The sequence below is a fragment of the Stegodyphus dumicola genome, chromosome 9, assembly GCF_044657685.1.
Source record: "Stegodyphus dumicola isolate Sdum_Otavi_A_Nest chromosome 9, ASM4465768v1".
Classification (NCBI taxonomy): domain Eukaryota; kingdom Metazoa; phylum Arthropoda; class Arachnida; order Araneae; family Eresidae; genus Stegodyphus; species Stegodyphus dumicola.
In genome coordinates this window covers 121,018,831-121,038,858 of record NC_140776.1, presented here as the reverse complement: position 1 = coordinate 121,038,858, position 20,028 = coordinate 121,018,831, and the positions used below count along the sequence as shown (strand labels likewise).

The window sequence follows — 20,028 nt, the reverse complement described above, 5'->3', positions numbered from 1 at the left end:
TCTGCTATGGCAAACATGGTTGGAACAAGGAAATGTGGGAAGAAGGAGGGGTGCAGGTGCAGTCACAGTGACGTTAGCACGCTTGGATTGACGCATCGGCCGACAAGCTGTGGCGGTTCCGCAAGTCACTTGTACCGTGATTCTGCAGCATGTGCAAGATATCCTGGATATTCCCGTGTCGACCAGAACCATTTCTCGTCCATTGGTTGAACATGGCCTACATTCATGGCGTCCGTTAAGAAGACTGCCATTGACCCCACAGCATAGACGCCAACGTTTAGAATGGAGCAATGTGGATGACAGAATGGCGAAACATCGTGTTATCAGATGAATCACGCTTCTGTTTATCCAGTGACAGTCGCCGCATATGTGTGTGGCGTCGATGTGGAGACAGATCTAATCCGGCAGTAGCTGTGGAACGCCACACCATGTGACAACTTTATATAATGCTTTGGGGCGCTATTGTCTACAATTCCAGGTCACCTCTAGTTTGTATTCAGGGCACTATGACGGCCCAACGATACTTGGATAATGTACTGCGGCGGGTGGCAATCCCCTACCTCCAGGGCTGCATAATGCAATTTTTCAGCAGGATAACACCCGACCGCACAGTGCTCGCATATGCCAACATGCTCTGCAAGGTATACAGATGCTTCCCTGGCCACCGTACTCTCCTGACCTGTCACCAATCAAACATGTGTGGGATGTGATTGGATGCCGTTTGCAGACTCTCCCCCTGCCTCGTTCAGAAGACGAACTGTGGCAAATGGTCGAAAGGGAATGAAGAGTCATCTCTCAGGACACCATCCACACTCTTATTGACTCTAGGCCTAGACGTGTTTCTTTGTGCATAGCTGTCTGCGGTGGTCCTACATCCTACTGAGCCAACGCTGTTCTCTGTATTCTGACTATCATTTTGAAACAAAGATCACTTATTGCTGCTTGCTGTCTCTGTCTTTTTTCCAAATTTCATCACTTTCTGACCACTCCTTCTTGGTGTTGCGTTTTCAATGTCGAGCAGTGTATAATTTAATTACAAGCAAATGGAAACTCTTAACATTTATACTGACATATACTAATTTACTAATTTAAGTGATTTATACTAATTTAAGTGATTAACAATTAACTTTATCCAATCAAACTGCTTATAAGCTAACTTTACTTGATAAATTATGAGAAATTTTTATTAAATTATGGTTCCTTTTTATTACTTTCAGGAAACACCACCATCTAGTCTACTTCGGGATGATTTGCCACTCCCTCCTCCTCCTCCCGAGGTCAACTCATCAGAGTGTATGAATTTTGATACCCTACCTCCTCCTCCTCCTGAAGCATTTAGGACAACAAATACTTTGAACTTGGAAAATTTGTCACCTCCTCCTCTCATAACTCCTGATACCAATGAAGATCTAAGTTGGTTGAATGAGTCAAACATTCCTCCTCCACCTTGTCTGCAAAATGATGATGTCCTTAGTCCTGAAAGTAAGGGCAAGAAGACATCACCTGCCGTGCCTCCAAAACCTCGAAAGGGCATCCGACGCAGACAGTCAGAAAGTGATGCTCGTGCCACGCCACCTCGACTGGTCGAGCACCAGAATGGACTTGTTGTGATAAAACCAAAGCCTTCAAAGCAGAACTTACATTTGAACTGGAAATGCTGTGATGAGAATGAATGGGCACCAACAATATCTCCTTGTTCGCAAGTGGACAGAACTTCCCATGCAGAGAATGCTAAACCTAGTGCGGTATCCCGAAGCAGAAGGACAAGTGCACCTTGTGCAGCTTCCAACCAGTTACAAGTACACTCTGTCATCTCACCCTCTGATGCATCTAAACCAACTGCAATTGACAGAAAATCTCGATCACAATTTAAACCTTCCCCTCCAAAGAGGAGTGAAAATACAAAACTCTCTTCAGCCTTCACTGCACCTCAGCGGAGATCTGCATCTGCCTCAGCAGCCCCTTATGACCAAGAAGAATACCCACCAGAAACATTTCTAAAAAACTTACAAAAGGTAATGGTGAGGAAATGGAAAGTAGCTCAGCAGCTGTCACTAGATAATAACAGTTCAACTTCACATCAGATTCTGGGATTTAGAGATCCAAACTATTTACCAGCAGCCAGTCATCCATTACAGCGATCTCCATCATCGCCTCCACCCTTACCTAACCACACTGACAGGCACCATTTCATACGATCCACATCACAATCAAGACCTGAAATGTCCAGAATGGAAAATAAAACTTACGTAGCCAATGCCAAAAAACAAGCCCCACCACCACCGCCCAAAAGCAGCAAAGCTTCCCGGGGGTGATAACAAATCAGAAGATAATTAAAAAATATGCTTGTGCTCAACTGGGTGCTGTCTTCAGAAGACATGAAAACTTTATAATGTGCTTTGATACATTTTATGGAAAGAAAAATATTTACTGCCGATAGTCTTTTTAGCAATTAAGTAAAGTCGTATTCTCAGAAAAATACTTTTCATTCTTGGTCTCTGCGTTTAGGATGTTGGTCTTCTTTGAGAGTCACATAGAACAGTTTTTGAAAAATACTCCCAACAGTATTTTTGCATATGGATATTATATTTCTGTGAAAATGCTATCTGTAATCTGCTGGTGGCCTTCCTAGGCACATTGTTCACTTCTTTAAGTAAGGCTTCCTAACTGCGTACGTGTTCTTAAACACTTATTTTTCAACTGTTCACCAGTTTTTGTTTATTATAATGCATATCAGATTATTTATGTTTCATATCAATTCTTATATGTCTCGTTTAATGTTCAGGTTTTCCAAAATTGAATAATTTTGAATGAACACATCTTTTTTTTATATCTCTTTCGCATCTATAATCAACATGTCAAAATTTAAGTTTTTACCAAAGATACATATATTTTTTAGATGTGTAGCTTGTGTTTCATATGAATTTTTAAGACTGAACTATTTAAAATATTAATTTGTTTCTTCCTAACTTGCCACTTTTAAGACTTTAGCAAATATATGATTTCCAAATTCAAGAATTGGTTCTATATAATATTTTTCTCTTGCACATATTTCAAATTGAAATCATAACCAGAATGTTGTTTTATTCACAAGGATCACAGGAATCTTTGTTATATTTTACATCAATAATTTTAAATTAATTTAAATATTATAAAAGTTAATTTGCATAGCAACATATATGTTGCATCATTATATTTAGAACTTACGAATCACAACAATTATTTTTATTATTAAAACAGAAAAAAAGGTATATAGAAATGTGTTTATCTCCAGAATAAACAAGATTGATTTTGATGCAATTAATTCTTTTTAATTTGATAAATGTATAAATTTGAGCATACTGATTAAATTGTATATTTGATTGGTTATTCCTGCATAATTAAGACTAAAGGATATGTAGTCACTGCAAAATATTACAAAATGAACACAAATTATATTTTCACGTAATGTTGTTTCCGATTGTGTTGAACACAAATCGAAAAATTATTTGAGTTCTGAAGAATGCAGTAACAATAATGTTTATGTTTGGTTGTAATACTTGTTGAATTTTTAACCTCTTTCCTGTATAGTGTATTGTAGAAAGCCTTATAGCTAGAGCTTATAATGTTATATACCAAAACATTTTCAGAATGAAACACCTGTTCTACTTATTTGGTCTGTATGGTTCCTTATGGTTTTCCATAATCGTTTCTAGCGCACATTTAGTGTATAACTTGTACTTATTTATGTTAAATTATTTGTGCCAATATAGTACGTAATCTTTGTGCTTTATCTAAAATTGGCTGGTCCAATTGTATTTGATCTTCCTGTTTAAGCTTTTTTTTAGAAACAAAATATTAAAAAGGTGAATGAAATTATAAAAAAAAAAGAGAATTATTAAACTTGAGAGTAAAATATTGTAAAAGTGTCAGCTGCAGTAGAGTTTTAAAACATGTAAAAAAAAAAAAAAAAATGAATGAGCTTATTGTATGAGAGTATAGGAATATTGACAATACCTCTTCAAAAGAAAAATAATCTTATGGTATGAGCTCTTAAGACATATATAAATTTTTGTATGAGCACATCCCAACAGCAGTTTCATAAAAGTGCTGTAAAGAGCTGCAAAAGGATCAAATATAATATTATATAACAGCAGTGACAATCTGTCAAAATCTACTTGCAAAATATTTTACAGAGTACAAGAAATATAAAAATTTGTACAGTTTTTTGTCTAATCATATATATGAATTGTTATGAGTTGTGTATGTTATTGATTAAATTACAAAACTTAGAATCTTAAAAAACAATGTCTGTTTTAATTTTTCTTCATGTCCTTACTGTTTGTTACAAGTTTTGAATAACAACATTACTTGCGACATATCAACCAACACTTACATAAATACAATTTTCTTGTAAAAAAATAAGTTTCCATGCTTTTTCTCATGTAAATTTGTGTTAAGATTTCCTTAGAATATCTTCCATGAAAGCATCCTGCCATGAATAGAGAGCCCTAGGGTGATTTTCTGTAATGAAACTTTCCAATCAGTTATAGAGAGTATTATTAATATTTACAATTTTTAAAACAGTAAAACCTAAAAGTTCAAAATATAGCATTTGGGAATGTAAAGTAACTTGAAAAACTCTTATTCCAATTTTAAAATATGAAATTTACTAAAAAGCAAAAGTATCATCTGTGTAAAAAGCATTTAATAATTAATAAGTGAGCATTACAAAATGAGTTAGTTGAAATTTTGAACTACTAAATATTTTATTTGAGATACCCTTGTATGTTCAGAGTTAAGTTCATTTTCAAGTTCAAAATAATCAGCAATTTTCTGTTTAACACAACCCCTCCACAATAATACAGAAATGCACATTTGCATTTCTTTTAATAAGTGCGAGAGTAACATCCATAAATAACTAAGAAGATTGCCCATGAAGATGAAAGCACATGCACATAACACGTTTACGCATGCACATTTAATGTATAATGGATGGTATAAGCTAAAATTATCTATTTCAGTTAATATTGCAGATTGCGTTGTTCCTTAATCTTCGAATTGCATCCGGCTTATTATTTTTTGCAGACTGTTAGAGCAATTTTATAAAAGTAAGCTTGAACTTTTGATTATGTCAAATAGAATTTCCGATGCTGGAGCTGCAATGAATTGGAAGTTGATCTGTCGGCACTATCCTTATCTTCAGGGCAGATGTTTTTATTTTATTTGGCTTATAATTCCTTACTAAATGTAGTATTTTATCTCAATGTACTCTGATATGATTTAAATCAAATTCCTCATCATTATAATTCGCTTCTGATAGTGAAGAAAGTGACACAGAGGTTATTGAAAACGAAAAAATTTCGATTGACAAATTAGTCGGTATTATAGACACAGCAATTGTAGGACTTGAACAGTGGAACTTTGTAACTGAACAAGAAATTATGTCTGTTTATAGAATTAAAGAGAAAGTATTATCACATAAAATGAAGCAACTTAAACAACTTGCATTGAAAGAAATGTTAAATAAAGTAAACAAATAAATATTAAGCTTTTTTTTTTTTTGTAAATTTTGATACCCTTTAGATCATAATTGTTCTTTATTTCATTAATTGCGGTTTCATATTTTTAATTTTATAATTTCTGCATGCCATCTTACCTGATTTAAACTGATGATCTATAATCCGGAATCGCCGAAGTCCCGACGAGTCCAGATTAACGACTTTTGACTGTACAATATAAAATTTTGCTGTTATTTCTTAAATTATTTTCTCTATATATACAATTTTATTGGAGTACTTTGCAAAGTACTCAAGGATTATTTGTGTGACTTTAATGAGCCTCGAGGAAGGGGTCATAAAAACACTTGTATATGGCCAGCATATCCATATGCCCAAGAATCAAACCTATTTATGTTTTATGTTTAACATTTTACTAAATGTTAAATGAGAGTATTTTTCTGGTTTTAAGATCAATAATTTTAAAATGGCATTATTTCTGCAAATTTTAAATATATATTAAATTTTTTAATGCTAAACATATTTAATTGTCTCTTAATGATGCCTGTTCTTAGAAAACACACCATAATTAATATAAAAATACAGTAACCAATTTTTTTATGTATTTTCTTGCATCATATTTTAAATGTCCGTTAAATATCAAAGAATGATGGTGATCAAAATTTCACAATTAAAGATATTTATTAATTACAAAGAACTGTGGAACAATAAAAACACATTTATATGAAATTAACTGAAATAAAAAAGTAATAACTGCATCAAAAATAAAATTCACAACATATATGAATACAACTACATTGCAGATGTTCTCTTCAACTAAATACAGTAATTAACAAAAAAGTTTGCACATCTTAATATTAAAAAAAAAAAAAAAAAAAAAAAAAAATCACAGAGAACTGACAAAATATTCCATTTTCAAAAAATAAACACAGATTTCAATTATATTGGATAAGTGAATCTTACGTTCTAATAAGCTCAAAACTTGACAACAAATGCAGGTTAAAGTTACAATAATTTTAGTACATGCTACAGTTTTTAATGTTTCTTTATGTTGATATCAACAAATAATATATAGTTTGTTTATTGTTAATAGTTTATGCTATTGTCAATTAAAACAATTTGTTTCATCTTTCTTTAAATAGATTACTATCAATATTGTAACTCTATGTGTGCTTTTTTTTTTTTTTTTTTTTAAATTAAGCACACAGAAAGAAAAAAAGAGTCAGATATCACATCTGAAACAGAATATTAATTATACTGCACACATTTATATTTTTTATCACACTGAAATTCATGTGCTAGTTTAATGTAAAAATTCTCAACAACTTATATATAAGTATTTATTTAACATGGCAAAATTTGTTTAGGCTTCTTATGAAGAAATAGCAGCAGTTACCTTAGCTAGAAATCACCAAGTAATGTACAACTGGTTTAGTCAATCCACATATGTCTAGACATATACTATAATTTCATATATTATCATAATTGTTACATATGTGCATAATATTTATTTTAAATATATATATTCTAAAACAATGGAGGGGGTACGAATCAGTAACTCTTTCCAAAAAAATTGTTTTATTCGTAAATATATATATAATCTTAGGCACAGTTTGTTTTACTTTGCAGGAACTAATTTTTGAAATTTTAAAAGAAATTAATTTCTACAAAAAAATTACATACTAACAGTTTGAAAAGAATTCTAGACAAGAAAAGTTTTCTACAAAAACTGAAAAGAACTTTTCTTTTTAAATTTTAAATAACAATCCTGTTAAGCTAATAAATTTTGATTATGGGATTCCCATGTATCATCTCTTAAAGAGAAAATATGCAAGTTATTAACAATTATTAGCACATCTGTTAATCATTAGAGATCAGCTCTTTCAGGGTAACTCCACTGTGTAAATAATAATACATAGCATAATAACTGCAAATTGCCAGCATAGTACCATATGCCATGTGTAAAGGTGTTATTCATAGCAAGATAAAAATAAATCATTTAAATTTCTTGCAATCAATAATTGTTGGTACTCTTCTGTTACTGGGACTGGATTCAGAAATATATGTATGTATGTATGTGCATATATATATGTGAGTGTATGCATACATACATACACACATTTCTAAATCTGGTCCCAATAACAGAAGAGTCCCCAATTTCTTTTAATTATTCAAATATTCTAATTAACGTAACTGATGACCAATAAACTGTTTACAATTGTCATTTTTATATATAAGTCACTAACATAATTAACTTTATTAGCAAAGATGGTCAAATTTGACAAAAGGATAACTTCTGAACCAAGATATGAACAGTATTCATTCACTCAATACAATTAAAATTATAAAATTAATAAAATTGAATAGAATTAGAAATCAGAATTTATTTTCAGATTTTTTTTCATGCACTATACTTGCATAATAAGGTAAACAAAATAAAAAAAAATATTTTAAAATTTTAAATATTATTTAGAAATTCTCATAAATAAGAAAAAAGTTATATTATATAAAATTTTAAAAATGAATCAGGAACATTAATCATGAAATAAATATCAATGATGACAAAAAATTATTTCTTTTTTTGATGTACATACTTCCTTTACTTATTACATTAAGTGAAAAAAAATTAATGTGTAATGTTTCAGGACACAACACAAAAATTAATTATTAAGAAAACAATCCTTTTTTTCTGTCAATAACTGAAGAAATATTACAGTTGAAAATACAGAAGTATTATTGAACATAAAACAGCTAAACTATTCTGAATCAAAGTATAATTTTAGTATAAAATTTATAATTTTAATATAAAATTATACAGCATGATAACTGACATCTTTTGCTATAATTTTCATTAACTGCATTAATATAACTTCATATTTTTAACCTTTTCTTTCCTTTTATAAACTTTTACAATTTCATATTGGGAAAAAGGAACAACTTCTATGCTCGATAAACAAGGAATATGCAGTAAAGCTAATGGAGCCATTAATTTTCATAGCATTAATATAAAAAATAATTCTAATTGTTTAATGCTCAGATTGAATAAGAATTACAAATAACATGACATTATAGTAAATGAAATTATTAAAAATACACATATAACGGTTTCTTGAATAACAGAAATGTTTTATTACAAAAGTCTCAGCAAATATTTAAAAAAAACAACCTATATTACATTTAAAAAAATAAATTGTAATATTTTGAAATACAAAATTCTTGAACACGACTACTTGTGGTTCACACATTTTACAGAATTTATATTCATTAGCAAAAAACTCAGAATTATTAAATATATTCATGTCTTAGAGATAATTTTCTAAAATATTCACTTACATAAGAAAATTTCAAAAAATTAGTCGAAATGCAATGTCATTAATTCAGTGTTTTTATGACATATTAAAATTCCAAAAGAAAGACTAAAACTACACAGCAAATGAGTTTAAAAAAATTAGAAACATATTGCATACTGTATTTGCTATTACTTTTTTAAATTATATATACAATCTAGTTATCTAAATATACAACAGCTAGGAACTCATCTCATTAAACAGTTTGTATAATTCAGAATTTAAAAATCCTGTACATTCAGAGTAAAACTCCACAGTTTTCAATTTACAGAGACATTGCTATAAAATACAGTAATTTAAAATGGAAATCACTAAACATACATTATATATATTTTAATTAAATTTAATATAATTGCTAATATAGCTATTAATATTTAACCCCCCAAGCAGCCAAGTCAAATATATACATTCAAATATATCTGTCACGATACTTTCAAATAGAGAGACATGAATCTTGAAATGTGTCTGGATGATTCGAGTAATACTATATTTCCCATCTTTTTTTAGCAACGTTCTAGAAGTTTTTTGGGTCAATTTCCCCCTTCCTCATCATGTTCAGAGAATGAGCTCCCCTAAATTTTAAAATGGATTCATCCACATAGTGGTTGTTTTCTTCTAGCAAAGACCTCACAAACTATCTGTGGAAGTTACAACAAAACTCTCCCTTCTAACTGTTGAAATTTATGCCAGCCTAATATAACAGCCAACCTATCACAGTGAAACAAACATGAACCAACATTTGGTCTACAATTCCCCCCCCCCCCAAGTCAGTTGCCCATTCACCTTCTGTAATTATTTAAGACAGCAATAAGGAAGGGTGAGATTCAAGTTACAAGGCAACAGAAATGAAGATATCTTATTATATATTGTAATGTTAATATTATTATGCATTCTTACTGGAATACATGTTTCTTTTAAAGATATAATATTGTTATAGTTACTAGTAGTTTATCCATGACTATTTTTCATTTGTTATGTTCATCTATAGACATGCCCTTTATAAATTAAATGATTGACAAAATTTTTCCCTCTCTATTTTCGAATGATAATAGTAAAAAAAAAAAGAGAGAGAGAGAGAGAGAGAGAGAAAACAAGTGAGGAAATATGGTATATCATTAGCTGCTAATCTTGAAATATGAAAAATTGGGTTTTATGTGCTATGTTGCAAAACGGTTTCAAATTAATTCCGAAATCACTTGAATTCTCTTTTTAACGCATAATTCAGGTTACTTGACTATTTAAAATAAGACTCTAATGTAAAATATATTAATGTCTAATTAGATATTCTAAAATTTATATTCTTTGGATAATTTAATTTCATTTTGTAATTTCCTTACACTTTTACTATGAGAAAACCCTGAGAAGGGATGAAAAGCTTTTCTTTATCAAAGTATCTTGAGACAGGATGAAAATGAAATAAATAACTAATGTATATATTATTGTCTGAATAAACTTAGTAATACATTGATGTTCAATATACATGCACATTAAAATCAGAGTTGTAGCTAGGGGTTTCAGCACTACCTCCTGTTTGCCAAGAATGGGAAAACATTTCATTCAAAAATTTCATATAATCAATTTGGCAGCCCCTGCATGCTGCACCCAGGCACAAACAAAAATTTTGTTTGATATACAGTCAAAAGTCGTTAATCTGGACTCGTCGGGACTTCAGCGATTCCGGATTATAGATCATCAGCTTAAATCTCGTAAGATGGCATGCAGAAATTCTAAAATTAAAAACATGAAACCGTAATTTATGAAATAAAGAGCAATTATGATCTAAAGGGTATCAAAATATACAAAAAAAAAAAAAAGCTTAATATTTATTTGTTTACTTTACTAAACATTTCTTTCAATGTAAGTTGTTTAAGTTGCTTCGTTTTATGTGATAATAATTTCTCTTTAATTCTATAAACAGACATAATTTCTTGTTCAGTTACAAAGTTCACTGTTCAAGTCCCGTTAATTGCTGTGCCGAGAATACCGACTAACTTGTCAACTGAATTTTTTTCATTTTCACTAACCTCTCTGTCACATTCTTCATGTCTTTATCCATTTTTTGCAGCAATTCCACTTTTTGTTTGATGGACATCGAAACATACTTTCGTTTTGTACGATCCTTTGGGAGCTCCAGAATCGGAAATTCTATTTGACATAATCGAAAGTTCAAGTTTACTTTTATAGTATTGCTCTTACAGTCTGCAAAAAATAATAAGCCGGATCCAATTCGAAGATTAAGGAACAACGCAATCATCAACATTAACTGAAATAGATAATTTTAGCTTATACCGGCAGTTATACATAAAACGTGCACGCGAAAACGTATTCTGCACTTGCGCACATGCATATGCGCAGTCGTAAAAGGTCTTACGCGCAGCCGTAAACGCTTATGCGCATGTGTCGATACGGCGCATGCGCATCAAGTTTTTAGCTTTGAGGTCCGGATTATAGATCATTCCGGATTATGAGTGTCCAAATTAACGACTTTTGACTGTACTATTGAAATTTTATAAATTATTACTGGGCATACAACTTTTGTTTAACCTCTTTCGAGGCAATGCTATGACTGTCATTAACATAAATACACCTCTTGCACCTATTCAGTAAATAACCAGCATTGTAACTCTGAATTTTCTCATGATTTCATGTTTTTCAGATAAGAGTTTTGTAGATCCATTAACAACAAGTTAACGAGAGGAGACAAGCCACAAAGAAAATTGTTAGAATCATTATGAGGTGAAAAAAGATTGTTAAAAAGTATGAAGACATACCCAAATCTTGGCCATTGCATACCACATATCAAGTATAATGGTGTCTACGACTAACAAAATGAAAGAGGCTATTAAATCGGCTTATGCCGCAAAGGAAGCATAATTGATTACCTAAAAAGTATGAAGACATACCCAGAATTTGGCCACTGCAGACCACATGTCCAGTATAATGGTGTCTACGACTGTAAAAAAGAAAGATGCTATTAAATCGGCTTATGCCGCAAAGGAGGTGTAATTGATTACCAAACAAAGATTGGAGATTTTGGAGCATGCTAAAGAATTGCTTTTGATTTGGATAGCAGAAAAACATTTATGTAGAGTAGCATATGGGTGCTTCATTCACGTAAAATGTATATTTCACCCATTGCATTTGTATTTTAGTATTAAAACTCTAACCGACAAGACCGCATATATATATATGGCTTAGAATATTTATTGCGATATCTGTAAGAACGTTATATATATTTGCATATTAAAATATGTCAAAAAAATTAAGGCAATACATTAAAAGTACAAAATACATGGAGAGTTTTTACATTAAAATCAAGAAAATAATTTTTTTTCATAGTGGTTTTGGGAAATTTGTGCTTTCTTAGCAGACACCCTGGCAGGTCAGAGGGTTAAACAGTGTTATAATAATAGCAAACATTTTTTTTTATAAAAATGGATTAATTATTTTTCCTTTATGTCTTACAGGAAAAGTTCATTTGGTATATGTACAATTAGGTATATATGTTAAATAATATGGAACAAATTAGTGATGTACACTGAGATATCACTCTACATAATTTACTAATGTAAAACAAAATTAAATGCAAATATTAACTAACTAAATACTGGGTTGAATCTTCATACAAACATTCTACTTAAGTCTACAATAATTTATGCCAAATAAAATTTTATTAAGAAAAAGTCTGCTAAAAAAGCACTGGAAAGGAAGAATGGAATTTGCATATTTTAATTTTCAATAATTCAATACATTTAATTTTTCTCCTTTGTACAGATTCAAAATTGAAAACCTGGAAATTTATCGATCTACCATGAGATTCGTAGATGTACTGAAAAACCCAGAAAGTTGACAGCTATGGTACATATATATATATATACCAGAAGAAAACATTATCAATGTACACAATCAAAAAGTCATTTTGGAATATACAGCCAAGAAAATATCATTTACTCATAGCCTTTTCAGTAACTTTATAGTTTTAGGTCCCTTGGTCACTTCTGTAACCAAATAACTTTATAGTTTTAGGACTTTAGTTTTTGGACCAGTAACTTTATAGTTTTAGGACACTTGGACCCTTGGTCACTTGGTGGGTTGTACTACAAGAGGATACATAAGGAGATTCAATCTGAGCTAGAATGTGTGATAAATGCATATATAAAATAAATGTTATCCCTTTCATATCCATATTAAAAATATACAAAGGTAAAATAATGCATGTGTGAGTATATATTATACATTTAAAAGTGTTGAGCTAGCTATTACTATAGCCAAGTTAAACAATAATCAAAATACAATAGTGAACATTATTTTTCTGCAATTAAATTGCAACTTCAATATATCACATGAAAGTACATACAATCTGAAAGGGCAATAAAGGTGAAGTAGAAATTTATACACAATACATTTTTTATCACATTCAAAAGCCTAAAACAGAACTCAGTTTTTATATTTAAAGCACATAGATGCACATCAGCAAAATATACATAACAGAATCAACACTTACCACTCTGCAAAAGATTGTTAAACAGAAGTAGAAAAAACATAGGAAATATTCAGGTACTCCAAAATGAATGCAATAACTTAATGTTAAAAAAATTACACTGCAAAATTTTCAAATCTTATATTTTCACAATAATTACATATTCAAAAATCTAAAGCTATATAAATAGCAACTGTTTAATTTAAAAATTTTTATAACAAAACATTTTAGTTTATAAATAAACATTTTAGTTATGAATTTTTCATATGATGGAAAAGTAACTTAACTTCTATACATTATATTGTAATACAGCTAAAAATTTCATACACTGCTGAAAGGTTTAAAACAGTGTTTCTTTACACTCATCAAACTGAACAACTCCTGAACCCAGGAAAGCATTAGATGGATGAATCCTAAAATAAACCATAAACTGTATTTTCTACAAAATACTTTCTATATTATATTTTTTCTAAAAAACACTTACATTAAGGAAATTCATATTATTTTATTTTAGCAAACTTTAATTTTTGTACTTTGCATTAAAACACATAAAAATAAAGAACAATAATTTAATAAATTATTTTTAACCCTTTCAGGACTGGTGTCCCATATACGCATTCTCTAAGAATGTCTCTTACAGCCGGGCATCCCATCCATGCATCACTAGAGATTGCAATCAGAGGACGGGTGATGCGTATACGCATTTTGAGCTGGAATGCATTTCTGAAGGCCACTAGATGACATCCCATGTCCATTACTTTTGAAATGAACACAGTTTTAGGTTCCTGACCTTGAGTTTGATATAGTCTGTCTGACTTTGGTATTTTATTCATCAACTGTTACGAGGGTGAGGATGGGGAGGGAAAGCGTAAACAGAGGTGGGTTCTTTAAATTGCCCCGTGCTAATATAAATATTCGCATGTCTGATTTATATCCAATTCCTTTTCTGATTCTATTTTTTTCCTCTACTATATATGGTCTTTTAGAGTTACTATGTGGAATTTTGTTACGTTTTGCATTGCCTTCAGATATATTTCTGTTTCTTCTCTTTTTATTTCAGAAAGCTTCACCTCCAGTCTATTATGGCGGGAAGGCACTTTTTATCAGAGGAAGAATACCCTCGTATGGTTAATGAACCATTTACTAATGCAGATGAGAGTGATGATTCTCTTTCTAAAGAGTTAGAAAGTGATACTTCTCCGTGCTTCGAGATTTACCACACTCAGTCTTCATTTAAAATTTTGTTACTTCTTATTGAAAATAGTCTTTATTGTGTTGTTTTATTAATTTTAAACTTTATTGATGGATTTTTATCAATCAAAACTTAATTTGAATAGCGCTTCCGAAAATTATTTTATAAGATAAGGAAATTTCTAAGTATATTTTCATATAAAATAAAGAAAAAAAAAGTTATTAAGTGCTAATTTTAACATATATAAAAGCTCAAGTAATAATCTAAAATGATACCAAAAATTACGATGCTAGAAGCGAAACTTTTCTTTCTGATTTTTTTTTTTTTAATAAAATTAGGCTTAGCGATGCAAAACCTCTGTCCTGTACAGTGACTGCCTTTGATTCCCTTCCGTCCCGCACGAGCATCTTAAACAAAGGTGCGCCATCATGAAAAGCTTAAAGTAAATTTTCAGACACAAATGCACAAGCAAGCATAAGTACTTTTTACTTTAGTAGAAAATGACATAAAAAATTATAAATCTTGAATTTAAATATTCCAGACAATTTTTTTCATATGACAGTCAAATTACTAATAGGACAAAACATTATGAAAATGGCATAAAAACTAGAGAAATTAAGACACTGCTGATGCTATTTACAAGGAGATTATGTGGCAAACACTAGCAGCAATTCAAAAATTATAATCCCAATTTTGCACTCATATTAATGTTATTAAATTCTATTCCTTGCTCTCGTCCAATATTGCAATCACTATCTTCATTAACTCAAGAGACTTTATGTTTCTAAATTTTCTTTCTGGTAATTTTTACACATACATGCATAAAATACAGTGAACCCTCTCGTTAAAGAAGTTTTTTAGAAGTTATACAATGAAACATTTCACCTCTCTTAATGACTATCTGAAAGCCAGTGGTTCTACTTTTTCTCCTGGTAATTTTGATTCATAAATACAGAAAATATAATGTACCCTCTCTAGATGATCATTCAGAGCCTTTTTAAATGCTTATTCCTGGTTGTTTTCACTTATAAATGCAGAAACTACAGTACCTCTCTTACAATATTAGAGCCTTTTTAATTTTTCTTTCTTGTAATTTTCACTTATAAATACAGAAAATTCAACGAACCCTGTATTAATGATCATATTACAGCCTTTTCAATTTTCCTCTATGGTCATTTTTACTTATAAATGCTGAAAATACAACAAATCCCTCTTTTGATGATCACATTAGAGGTCGGTACTCTTCTATAATCGGGACCGGATTCAGAAATGTTTGTATGGATGTAGGCATGCATATATGTATGTGTATGCATAGATGCATACATATACTTCTGAATATGGCCTCAATAACAGAAGAGAACCAATTTTTCTTCTCCATATTTTCACTCATGAATGCTAAAAAATACAAGGAACCCTCTTCTGATAACTTAACAGCTTCAAGTTTTATTTCTGTTCTACCTAGCAATTTTCATTCATAAATGCACAAAATACAAAGAACTCTCTTGTGATGACCACCTTAGAAAGTGATAACTATTTCACACAACATAAACAAACATCATCATTATAAAATGACTTCCTTCACAGAAAGCAAACATGTATTTGGAACTAAGAGTTATTGTTTTAAAAACGTTCACTGTATATCAATTACTAATATGATATTTTGTGATATTAATGATATCCTTTGAAAAAAGAGGACAGATTTATTTAGTAACAACTGTTTTTTAATTATTTTTTTCTATGCATTAAAATCACTGTTTATGTGCATGTAAAAAATAATTTCATTTTTAATTGTCACCATGATCACAATAATCATATCACTTTTATACCTGAACATGTACTTCACTTATTAAACTTGACATTTCAAACCTTCAAGCATTTATATGCTTAAATAATAAAGAACACATTAATGCTGAGTATTGATTTTAAAAGCCCACATCATTATCAACCTAAAAACATAATTAAAATTATACTGAGCTGTGAAAAAAATTAGGGCACCTACATAATAATCCAGTCTAACATCTATCCATAACAAAGCAATTGTAATTTAAGAAACACTGCTTTAAACACTAAATAATAATGTATTATTTAGCATGAGGGAGAGAAACCATTTATATTAAAAGGTATCATTTTATTTTAAGATAGCTACTATAAGCTGAAATCAGCCACATGCTGAAAATATTTATATAAATTTTCAAAAGCACAAAAAAAAAAAAAAAAAAAAAAAAAAAAAAATGATATATAAATTTATTAAAAACTTTTATGAATTTGGCATTAATATAAATAAAAGAGGCCATCATAAGTATATAAAAAAAAGTAGCAGAATTCCAAACTCCTGGTACATGGAATAATAATTGAAATGTTCATAAAAAGAGCATGACAAACATTATGTGATCAATGTTTAAAATCCTTTTAAAATTTAATAGCAGATAAATTCATTAATGGTTTTCATTAAATAAACCTATTAATGATACTAGAATCTTTGAAATTCAGACGAGAATTTCAAATAAACAAAATTCTTTAAAAAAATCTAGAAATAAGAATTAATTAGAAAAGATACTTAAAAATAGCATTAAAAATTTAATTTGGACATCTTGACTTCCTTGTACTGTCTATTAAATAACACACTTTTTTTATGCTCTTTGTTTAAACTTATTTCATCAAACCCTCTAAGCAAGTAGAAAATGACATAAAAAATTATAAATCTTGAATTTAAATATCCCAGACAATTTTTTTCATATGAGAGTCAAACTTCTTGCATTTTTACTTTTTCATAAAGATTATAAAAGTTTCTCAAATATAAGTATATAACAGAAAGACTGCACTAAAAGTTAGATTTTGTTATTTGTCCAATTTTTATTTATTTTTAATTTGACATTTCTAAAAACAAGAGCAAAATAACTATTGTGCTGTTAACAAAAAAAAAAAAAAAAAAAAAAAAACTAAATCAAGAATTCTGGATTATTCTGCTCTGCTGAGATGCCAAATTCATGAACTTGGGGGGGGGGGAGAGGAAAGAACTATAGGAACATTAATTTTGACATGCTCAGATAATAATTATGTACAAAACTTTGATATTCTTGTTTAATTCTTAGTAATTAAAAATAGTACTCGTCTGTTATCAGAACTGGATAAAGAAATGCTTGCATGTATGCATGTACGTATGAGAATATATGTGTGTGTATACATATATATATATATATATATATACATATCTATATATGAACACATACATTCATACATTACCCGGTCCAGATAACAGAAGAATACTTTAAGACATTACTTGCAAATACTACTTGAACCTTCCTTTTTCCATGTACAATTAAAACATATAAAAAATAATATATATCTTGAATAACATATTACGGTCTTTGACTAAAAAATTAGCTGGTATTTGAACAAAAACAAAATATACAAACTTACAAATCCAATAATTTTTTTGAATTACATAAACAACCAGGATACCTATGACAGAACAAGTTAATTGCACTTCAGTTAAGTTATCACTGATTATTAAGTCCATCACATTGAATGAAAGTACCACTTAAAACTTTATCACATTTCATAGCATTGCATGCAGAAAAGTTTTTTTAAAAAAACTAAGAATTTAAAAAAAAAAAAAAAAAACTAAGAAAATAAAAATTGCATACAGAAATCAAATATATCGATCCAGATCCAGCTAGCACTTCACTGCAGAAATTTACATTTAAACCATCTTGATTTCACTGAGAAGAAATATTAAATTGTTTATTAAGTCAGAAAATATCAGAGTCAATATATAAACCATATATGGAAACATTTCATGCTATTAAAAGAAAAAGAGCATTATTTACATTAAAAAAAAAAAAAACTTTGGTACAATCTTCAAAGATGCAGACATTATATTGAAAAGAGAAAAAAAAAAAAAAAAAAAAAGGTGAGAGGTAAACACGTGAGGAGGAAAGTCATGTTAATAAAAATTATGGGATGTGACCGAAAAGAAACGCTCGTACTTAGAATAAATCACAGACGGTTTATTATCACTTTTAAACAGCTCTCGTCGAACTTAATGCTGTTTTCGCTTTCTTGATCTTTTTTGAGCCTTTTTCAGATTTTGTATCACGGTGAGTATCACAAGGAGACGCTGCTGCTTTCGTTTTATTAGGCAATTCTGCCAGAAGTTCGCTCATTTTGTATTTCATGCATCCCCCAAGACGAAATGAACCGGCAGCTCCTTTACCTTTCGTCTGAATCAGAGTTCCTGATGCAACTGCCATTAACAAGTACTTTTTAATGTAAGCCGACATCTTCTTCTCTTCGACGTTAAAAGAAGTGGATATATATTTTTTAATAGCCTGCAACGAAGAACCATTGCGTTCATTTAAAATAGCAATTGCAAGTAACACCATTTCAGAAACTTTGGGATGTTTAGCGACAGAACTAGTCGTGTTGTTATTAACAGCAGTTTTCATTTTTAAATTCATTTTTTAAACAACGTGATCATTCACCACAATAATTACGTTCTTTCTAGCAACAAGCTGCAATGCACACAATAGACTGTTTGTTTATATATCTGAGTTGAGTTCTATTCCTTCTGCGAAAGTTAAGAAATTTATGAGGCTATACTATCCCTGTTCTATACTTATCTATTATAACTACCAGCCAAACAAAAATTACTTATCCTCCTTTAAAAAATTCCTCCTTTAAATTACTCATCCTCCGCGCATCTTTTTTCTGAGTTATTTTCCGATGAAGTGGAAACACGCTACCATTATTCTTATCCCCAAACCCTGGAAAGATCGCGCTCACATGAGAAATTATCGACCGTTTAGCTTGTTCCCGTCACTCGGAAGAAATTTTGAAAGAACTTTGTATAAACTCCTGGATCCAATACTGAGCTCCTTTAAGGCGGTTTGTTAATAAATGTCTGCCTATAGAAGAAATTCAGTTCTCCCTCATCCTAACAACTGCATCAAATCTCTTAGATGTTCTCCATTTCCCAGAGAAAAGCACAAATATCCATCTGACATTCTCCATCCTTAACATTTTTTACTCATATTAGATTCTTCAGTTCACTGATTTGGACCTTCGACCACAAACTCACCTTATTTGTCAACTGATGGCGGCCACTTGACTTTTACTTTCGTCTTTTTGTTTTACCATGTTCTTCACCTGATACAGAGTATAAGGAAGCGCTGCTTTATCAAACTCAAATTCGCTATATGTTCTTAGCTTGATGCAGACTGATTCATTTAAGCACTTCGTTCAAGTGAACGAAGGCGTAAAAATGTGTAAGTGAAGAATCAAAACATAGAGAAAAGAGGAAATAATATCAATGCAGGTGTCTGCATCATTTCCAAGCAGCATTCGCTGCAGTAAGTACTTGGGTGGAGGATCACCCACGTGAGTGGCGGCAAATCAATAATTTTCGACTTCTTAATTTTGAGGCTATGTTGCTATACGTAATTCTTATAAATTAATTTTCTGTTTTTGCATTCCTTTTCATCACATGGCTCTTATGACTCTTCACGATTT

General features: G+C 30.4%; 2 protein-coding genes across 6 annotated transcripts in view; one reads left to right on the top strand and one right to left on the bottom strand.

Moving 5' to 3' along the window:
* The window catches only part of LOC118203258 (uncharacterized), a 289,744-nt gene extending 283,360 nt beyond the window's left edge, over window positions 1-6,384 (top strand). For all 4 annotated transcript variants that reach the window (XM_035375537.2, XM_035375530.2, XM_035375544.2 and 1 more), the window contains one exon: window positions 1,218-6,384. In XM_035375537.2, coding sequence (XP_035231428.1) covers window positions 1,218-2,315 — 1,098 coding nt within the window. In that variant the 3' untranslated portion in view covers window positions 2,316-6,384. The remainder of the gene's footprint in view (window positions 1-1,217) is intronic.
* Window positions 4,277-19,046, bottom strand: LOC118203287 (histone H1E-like). 2 transcript variants are annotated; one of them, XR_004760539.2, is made up of 3 exons: window positions 18,507-19,046; window positions 18,165-18,239; window positions 4,277-4,503 (listed from the first exon to the last, which is right to left on the bottom strand). XR_004760539.2 is itself a non-coding variant. In XM_085824026.1 (2 exons), the coding sequence occupies exon 1, from the start codon at window positions 18,975-18,977 to the stop codon at window positions 18,540-18,542; it is 438 nt and encodes a 145-aa protein (XP_085680152.1). In that variant the 5' UTR covers window positions 18,978-19,046; the 3' UTR covers window positions 4,277-4,503; window positions 18,507-18,539. The 2 variants fall into 2 exon arrangements, 1 of the variants encoding a protein (XP_085680152.1); XM_085824026.1 differs by lacking the exon at window positions 18,165-18,239.
* Between the last annotated feature and the right edge of the window lie 982 nt (window positions 19,047-20,028).

Bases quoted from the DNA above. Each gene is read 5' to 3' on its own strand.
- LOC118203287 (XM_085824026.1), bottom strand. From the start codon at position 18,977: ATGAATTTAAAAATGAAAACTGCTGTTAATAACAACACGACTAGTTCT.